The 8,072-nt window shown below is 54.3% G+C and overlaps 2 protein-coding genes across 2 annotated transcripts; one reads left to right on the plus strand and one right to left on the minus strand.

Annotated features, from left to right (window-relative positions):
• Nucleotides 1-1,778: 1,778 nt before the first annotated feature.
• EAH_00059710 (acetyil CoA acetyltransferase/thiolase, putative) lies at nt 1,779-5,340 on the minus strand (the record flags this gene model as incomplete). The annotated part of the gene is made up of 7 exons (XM_013393542.1): nt 1,779-1,906; nt 2,004-2,143; nt 2,983-3,298; nt 3,581-3,728; nt 3,962-4,064; nt 4,414-4,570; nt 4,980-5,340. 7 exons carry the CDS (start codon nt 5,338-5,340, stop codon nt 1,779-1,781), a joined length of 1,353 nt encoding a protein of 450 aa, XP_013248996.1.
• A 570-nt stretch (nt 5,341-5,910) lies between these two features.
• EAH_00059720 (hypothetical protein, conserved) lies at nt 5,911-7,996 on the plus strand (the record flags this gene model as incomplete). The annotated part of the gene is made up of 2 exons (XM_013393543.1): nt 5,911-7,482; nt 7,787-7,996. The coding sequence occupies 2 exons, from the start codon at nt 5,911-5,913 to the stop codon at nt 7,994-7,996; spliced, it is 1,782 nt and encodes a 593-aa protein (XP_013248997.1).
• Nucleotides 7,997-8,072: the final 76 nt, after the last annotated feature.

Genomic DNA, 8,072 nt, shown 5'->3' on the forward strand with positions numbered 1-8,072 from the left:
GAGCATTCCCACTTCTCGGCAGCTTGGATCTATTCTAGGGTGCAGCTTCGCTGACGAATTAACAAACCTATAGAACGGCTAACGGAAGGCAGTGAAAAGCGTACGTGTAACAATATAACGCATGTAGCAACGATGCATGTATGCTTGCGCCGCTTCATGGCGCTTGCATGTTCATGACGAGGCGAAGCACGCTGCTACTCCGGGCGGGACGTGCAAGAAGAGTTGACGAATGCGGTCGATGTAGTTGAACAAGGCGTCAATCTCAACCTGCCAGCCGAGTAAGTTTGAGAAAATCAACGCGGGTAGCATCCGCATGCAACACTGTATACCGAGAGAACCCTTCACATGCGGTCTGCAGGGTCGGTGAGGCCCCCACGCAGGACATAAAGCTCCTACCCCCATTTCCTCTTGGGTCGCATGGTCTGTTCCAGTCGCTGCTACAATCAGCTTCCGACAACTTCCAGCTGGGTGATTGATCTATCCATTAAAACACACACAGGAAACTCCACCCCACTTATTCTGCATATGCCCACACAGAACCAACGTAAGGATCACCACGAAATCTAGGAGTCGCCACGCTCAATGCGTGCTCAACAGGCCCTGCCATGTGGCGTCAAACCTCTCACGCCTGCCGGTCTCTGCTCTCCTTGATCAAGCGCATCACAAGACTATTCCCCATCAGTCTGCCTGCCTTGTGCCCTGGATAAAGCTAGGTATTACTCAAATCTACATAAGTCCAAGAGAAAAGATTTGCGCCTCTGGAGGTTCATTGTAGTAGCAAACAGAATGTTGTTCGTCATTCACTGAAAGACACGCAGACAGTCAGGGAGACAGGGGGACACAAAGAGACGAAATGAGTATTCTGCGGGCCCTGCCGTTCCACTGTACACCATGTATACGTTACCACTGCAGGGACCTTCCGGTCGGGCGTAGCCCTAGATTTGTATCTAGGCCAGTGCTTAGAACCTAAAACGCCCCATGTGCAACCAGCGAGAACCATCGCAGCAGGAGAGGACGTGCGCGCCTTGGGAAGCCCGTGTATATACCCGAAGGCCCCGACGACCGCCTGCCGCAGTGCGATTTGCTCGCGATCGTGCCCCTCCACTCATCAAACCGTCCTCCATCTGTCTGCATGGCGACAGGCTTTACCCCCAAATGACACCGGCCCTCGGCGCCCACCTCCGACTGCTCCCATGGAGATGAACAGATCAAAGCATGCCCTAACGTAACATCCATGCATGTATGCATGTAGAAGAAGTATACATATATATATATATATACCTGCACAAGTGCGGAGAGCAGGGTCGGTTTATGCAGGTATCTGTGGAGAGGTCGAAGCGCGTGCGCAACGAGCAAGAGACAGGACAACAGCTACGGGAAACAGACGAGAGCAAGAGTGGCTGCTACTCAGCAGCAAACGCCTTAAGCAAAAAAGCAGAGTGTATGAACTCAAAATAAATCTGGGCGCGGAGAACGACAAAGAAGTCCGAGAGGTAACAGGAGTTCTTGGAGTGCACAAAACCTATGGTGCACGCAGCCTAAGCCCCGTATCCCTGAAAGGCCCAGAATTCCAGGAAATTTGCACATTCAGCAGCATCAGCAGCGGAAGCAGCGTGCAAGTAGTTCCATAGAACGGATGCCCATGCGCTTGGGCCTTAACAAAACGTAGGGAGGACACGAGGAGCGGCCACTAATGCAAAATGCCTTCTGCCCGTTCAAAGCAGGGTCTTGCACAGTAGCGGATTGAAAGGCTGCCCAAGCTGCAAAACAGGACCTGATCAAAGAGCCTCCAGCACGATCGCCGTGGCAGAGTCCTCCCCGTTGCAGATGACTGCACAACCGTAGAGAAGGTCCCGCGCTTTCAGGGCAGCTGTTAAAGATAGCAGCATCCTCACTCCCGACATGCCTGAAGATATACGAGACAGCAGTAAAGCAACACCCGACTAGCTTTATAACAGCACAATGAGTCCCGTGGAAACCTGCCAAGGTGGTTGAAACCGTACCTAGAGGATGACCTAGACTAATCGCCCCGCCGTGAAGATTAACGCGGGAGGGACAGAGACTCAGCCGACGCATCAGCAACAGAGGCAGCGCAGCAAAGACTTCATGAATTTCGTACAAATCCGCCTGCACCCGCATAATACTAGCCGCAGCAAGACGATCAGAAACGATACACGGAATCCGTATGCATCCCTGAGGGGAAAACTGACAACTCATGGGACAACTGGGGGAAGGGGGGTTCGGGCCACTCTCCCGCAAGAGACAGCACCGGAATAATGCGCCTTTGTAGACAAACAAACGACCACAAAATTCCCAATACTCGCGAGACTTATCCCGGAAAGAGCTAGAGACAAGGGGATACGAACCCAGTTTTAGGCGTTCCAAAATACAAGGCAGCCACATGGTGCCAAACAAGCAAACCATTAGCTCTCTGTCAACTTAGGAACAACCGAAAGAGAGACGGACACCCAGAGAAAAAGAGAAATGGACACAGGCAAGGAAGACATACACTCAGGCAGACACTGCGGCAGAGACAAAGACGCACGCAAAGAAAGAGACGCGCAGGCATACAAAGGAAGAGCGAGATAAGAATAAGCAACCACGTAGAGGCAGGACAGTAGTGCGCGCTTCCAGGTTAGTGCTGTTGCCGTCGTGGCATCGCCCCATATATACTGAGCTCCCAGCAGACATCCGCAGCAGCCCTAGGTGCTATCTCGCTTGCCTGGTCTAAACCGGCCAGGCGGAGCGCCCTTAGCATGGCCTCCTCAGCAACGGGAGCTATAGACCGTCCCCTGTCGCCTTGCCCCGCGTCAGCGAAGGCAAGAATTCTGCTCATAAATATACACATTCCCCGTATGACTCTGCCACTCGGTCTCAAGCATCTGCTTCTAGCCGCTGAAGCAGGTCGATGGAGCCTTTCCGGTTGAGTAGCTCAGCAGAGCGGGAAAAATCTGCAGGTCGCTTTGCTTCTCGGGGACTTACCTGGCCAGCGGCTTCAAGCCCCTTTTTCTCGCCTCTTCATCAGCTGCTAGCACTACTGCTGCAGCACCGTCCCCCAGCTTAAAGGCATTTTCAGACGTGGTGAGCCCTTCAGGGCCGAACACCGGATCTGCCGAAGCAAGGCGGTCCAGTGACAGGCGCTGTACCTCCTCATCCTGTTGCAGCACCCCCGGCGGCTCTTGATGCTGCGGCTGTTGCCGGCGGTGACGGAAGACTGCTAAATGGCGTTCCTGGTGCTGTTGCAGCTGCGGCACTTGAGGCGAGCATGCAGCGCAAATCGCACACTGGCTAGGCATGTCTGCACAAGAGCAACGGCACACTAAAAATCACAACGTAAGGCATGTCTTCCTACCCTCTGTCCGTTACCTGCTACATTGTGGCTTTACAGCAGGTGAAGAAGCAGTTCGCTACTCGTAACCACTGCAACAGTGGCTATAACACATTGTTGATAGTCCTGGCAGCAGAAGTGTGTCGCTCTTGTCCTTGCCCAATCGCCTGCAAAGAACAGTCTTTTCGAACCGCCGCTACAGAGACACAAACCTCTAGCCGATCTGTTCGCCATTCGTATCAACTGCATTACCTAAAGATGCCGTGGAGAAGGGTAGAAGACCCTCGAGACGAAAGAAGCCGCTGCTCGCCGCATCTGCTGCACGCTTGAAGCTCTGCACTGCGTACTTGTCGCATTCCTCTCGAGATATCCCCAACTGCACTGCCGCCGCTTCTGCCCGCTTAAGGGGAGGCAGCAGAGACAAAAAGCAGAACAGACAAGAGATTTTGCCTCAAAGTAGGGCGACACAGCAACGACAAAGAGAAGACTGGTAAGCACGAAGGACTGAGGCCGAAATAGTAAGGAGACCCATACAGGAGACTCCACCACAGCGGGAGGCGAGAGCGATAAGCGGGGGAGACAGAAGATAGGGAGGAGAAAGAAAGAGAAACGGCGCATTCGAAAGTCTCTAACCGTTCCACGCGGCTTCTGATTTTCAAACCCTCTGAGGCCTTCGAGGACAATCGAATCAGCTAACGAACCGTCTCCCAGTTTGTAGCCGCCCTGTCGCGCCCTCCTGCAGCACAAACAAACAACAAATATGTTTTAGTTGCAAAGCACACGACGGATACAAGAGCGCATAGGAAGGCACGTCAGCAAATGAAAAGCCTTAAGGCCCCCCATCGCCCGCTGTCTTGCGCATAGCTGCGTCAAGACAGTCAAGACAGTTGTTGGCATCGGCAGGTTCTTCTTCAGCACCGATGGCTGCTGCGGTGGAAGGAGAAAAAAAAGGAGCAGCAGAAGTTCAAGAATCAAACAACTTGCTATGGGATAACAAAGCAACAGGAAACACCCTCTAAAAGGCAGCAGCAACAGTAGCAGCAGCAAGAGCAACTGTATCAGCAGAAGGAAAAAGTCGTTCGTACAACAGCAGGTAAGGAGCGTTGCTCAAGGACTCAACGCCGACAGCTAAAGCCAAAGGAGTTTCGCCCAAAGCTACGGAACTCGCCGCCAAACAGACTGCCTTGAGGCCAGAGGGGCAACTGCCGTTCACTCCGTAGACAGAAGCAGAATAGGGAATTCCTGGAGGCACAAGACACAGCAGAAAACCCAAAATTAAAACCGATGGAGGAGACGGCGGACGTAGCCACGGATAACTCTCTTCACGGCCAAAAGCGATCACTCGCTGCCCACGGCGTTGCTGCTCTATTGGCTGGGCTTGCTGCTGCTGGTGCTGCAGAGGCCGCTCTAGCCGCTGCTCATGGTGCTTCTACTTCAATCGTGAGGATGCTGTTTCTCGTACTGCAGCTACACCAAGTGAGGGTAGGGGCGGCGGCACGCTAAAGGCACGGGCCCCAGCTTCTGCCTGTGCAAGTTGGGTGAGGGCTGATAAGAAAAAAAAGCGGAGGGAAATGAGAGAGACGACGCAGGCCGAGAGTGAAAGGGAAACAAAGAATAAACATGTCCGGCACCTCGTAACAGAGAAGGGCACGGAAACGGAACGGCAGAAGAAGGCAGCATGCAGAAAGGCCCCACAGGCATGGCGCAGCAAATGCCAGGACAGCTGGTGATGAAGCAACAGCAACAGAGGGAGAGATATTAGAGAAGCACTTGCCTGAGCGCTGCAACGCAAGCCGGTGAGCTCCCTTCCCCTGCCCTGAGGCAATCACCTGGCCCACTAGACACTGCTGAATCTCAGCAGGAGCAACTCCAGAACGCTGGAGGGCTCCTGCTGCAGCAGCAGCAGCAAGCCTCGCTGCCGGCGCAGCTCGAAGTGCCCCCAGAAAGCTGCCGATAGGAGTACGGGCTCCCCCCAAGACTACAACTTTCTGAGGCAAAAAATCTCTCCTCATGTTGTTTACTGCAGAAGCCTCAAGCAAACGAAAAATACATCTTCAATGCCGCAGTTTAACAGCAGAAGGAACAGCTGCACTAGCATAGCAGCCACAACCCCAAAGACACCCTGTGGGCCCCACCGCCGAAGACCGTCCCAGCGATCGGAGCGGTTAGCCCATCTGTCCCGCATTACACCAATTTTTCTTGTCAACTTTGCACGCAAAGAGTCAAGCAGTTTTGTGTCAGACGTTTTTGTGGCCTTTCCCTCTCATTCCCCGACTATTTGCAGGTCGCCCCCCGAGCGAGCAGTGCCCGAAGGTCTTCGGCTTCATATAGCCATCGGTTCTGGAAGCAATTGTCTCCGTGGTTCAAGATGCCGTCCGTGACAGAATAAGTTTTTTCTTTTATAGTGAGTGCAGGAAAGCTCCTTTCTGGGGGCGGTGCGATGCGCGTCGTTTGGGCGACGCTCGCTCCGGGAACGCCTCATCGATCTGTTCTCCTCTGCTCGTTGCCTCCCCCTGCCAGACTTTCCTTTCAATCCGTTGTTTACACCCCCTGTGACTTTTGCTTTTAGTTGAAGGGGTGCAATGCGAGTCGCAACACCAACAGAACCGGGCGCTCGCCCGACGTCGCTGCTGGGCGGGAGCGACAGTTTTTTGCAACTCTTCCCTGAAGCGGTTGCATTGCCTGTTACTCCTAGAATCCTCCAACATAGGCGAAGTGGAGGCTTTGGGGGTCTCAGCTTCAGTGTGGCGGCAGTCTCAACCATCGCTGCAGTTGCAACAGCGTACTTGTTGCTCCGATGCGCTTTCTATTTGGCGGACGCGAGAAGGAGCAGAGCAGCACAGAGGCTTCTGGCAGGTGCAAAGAGGAAGAAGAATAAAGAGCCGGGAGAGCCTTGCAGTGTTCCGGTGGAGGATTCCGCTCCGGCAGCTCCTGCTGCTTCTGGTGACGGGGAAGAAGCTCTTGTTGAACGGGATCTGTTGAGGCGGGCTAGGCTCTATGCCGTTGGACTGAGACGACTTGTAAGTTCTAGCGAATGTCTGTTGCGGAAGCTGAACGCTGACCTGAGAGCCAAGTGTGTAGCATTGTTTTCGTCTCTGTCCTTGGTGGAGTTTTCCTCTTTGTTGTCTTTGTTGGAAAGAAGAGATAGGGCCGGCATGCACGAGGACGTATCTGAAATTACCTCCCGGTTGTGGGCAATCCGCGAGAGCATAGGCAGGAGAGTAATTTCCCTCCCGCGCCATCGGCATATCAAATGTCTCCACTTGCTACTCCGCACGCTCACAGAGGTCCCACCCGTCACAATGGCCATCGCAGAGAAACAGCGGCTGCTGAGAATCCACCAGCTGCTTCAGCTGCAAGAGATGGCCTTGGGGCAGCTTAATGTCGGTCTCGTCTGGCTGCGCACGTCTCTGGAAAGCACTAAGACAAGGGGTAACGCCAAAGCACCTGCTGGAGGTGCAGAAACTGGTGCTGCACTTGCTGCTGCAGATGCTAGGATTGCGGAGGCTGTTGAGGCCATGGGAGTAACCGTGCGCAAACGCAGGGAACAAGTTCTTGTAGACCCGTTGCTCAGCAGTTGGCTGAGGTCGACGCATGGAAGGAACCTTCACTATGGCCTTATCAGCCGCTCACGTCTCCAGGAAATAACCATAAGACCCCTTCAAACCCATCGCGAGCTTTTAGAAGACCTGCAGGCCAGCCCGCTGGGATCGGGAAACGAGCCCTGGGGGCACATCCGCGTCGAGGACTCCGACGCGCCGCAGGCAGCCGTATCTGCCCCCGGGTCACCCTGCCGAGGAGATCAAGTGCCTCCTCCTGAGGGACCAGCTGGTGCTCCCCTCCCTCAGCGGCGGCTGAAGCATGGTTCCCAAGGTTCAAGAAAAAAAGTCGGCTCCACGCCAGCCACTGCAGTTTCCTCGTTACCCAGCACATCCACTTCTGCTGTTGTTGGTGCTAACACTGCAGAGAAAAATCACGCGGCTTTTCAGGGTTCCAGTCGCCCTACACCAGTGGCCCTCTTGGATGCGTCTAATATCTTTTCACATGTATCGCCGCCTGCCTCTGCAAGCGGTCCCCAAGTTGCCTCATTGCCTGCTGCGCCCCAACAGGCTTCTGTCCCTTCCGCTCGCAACCGTCCTCTGGAAGCCACATGGGTATCTAATGCCTCGGGTGTTACTTCTCTTGAGTTAGCTTCCACCTATTCTCTATTTCCTGAAGACTTACCGAGAACTTCGCAAAGCTCCTTCAGAGCAGCCGTTTCTGCTGCTTCTGCTTTCGCCCCTGAAGTTCTTGTTTCGTCTGCATCAGGTGTTTCTGCTCCAGCGTCTAGAGTTTATTCGGGTTCTGCTCCTGCTTCAAGTTGGGCTCAAGTAGTAGCCCATGGCTTATTGCCTGTAGACCCGCATACCTGGCCACCATTATCCGCCTCGTCTCCTGCTGGTTCTAAGAGTTCGCCAGGAGCATCAGGGCCCCGTTTTGGGGGTCCTTTGCTACCCCACGAGCGGCCCCATACAGCTCCTGGCCCTTCTACTTCCAGTTTCGGGGCCGCAAAAGCCCCGCTGTCGCAGGCCAGAGGGACATACGGAAGCGCTCTTCAAGGGGCAGCGCAATTTGCGTCGGCGTCTTCGGGCGCATCTGCCTCTCAGCGTCTTCCCGCCTCCACCTTAAGGTCGGTGGAATCTCATTCATCTTCAGAAACAAAACCGCCGGGGATTCCTGTAGACATCTACGGCACGCCACTCGA

This window comes from Eimeria acervulina, genomic scaffold (genome assembly GCF_000499425.1).
Source record: "Eimeria acervulina Houghton genomic scaffold, Eah_scaff1433, whole genome shotgun sequence".
Classification (NCBI taxonomy): domain Eukaryota; phylum Apicomplexa; class Conoidasida; order Eucoccidiorida; family Eimeriidae; genus Eimeria; species Eimeria acervulina.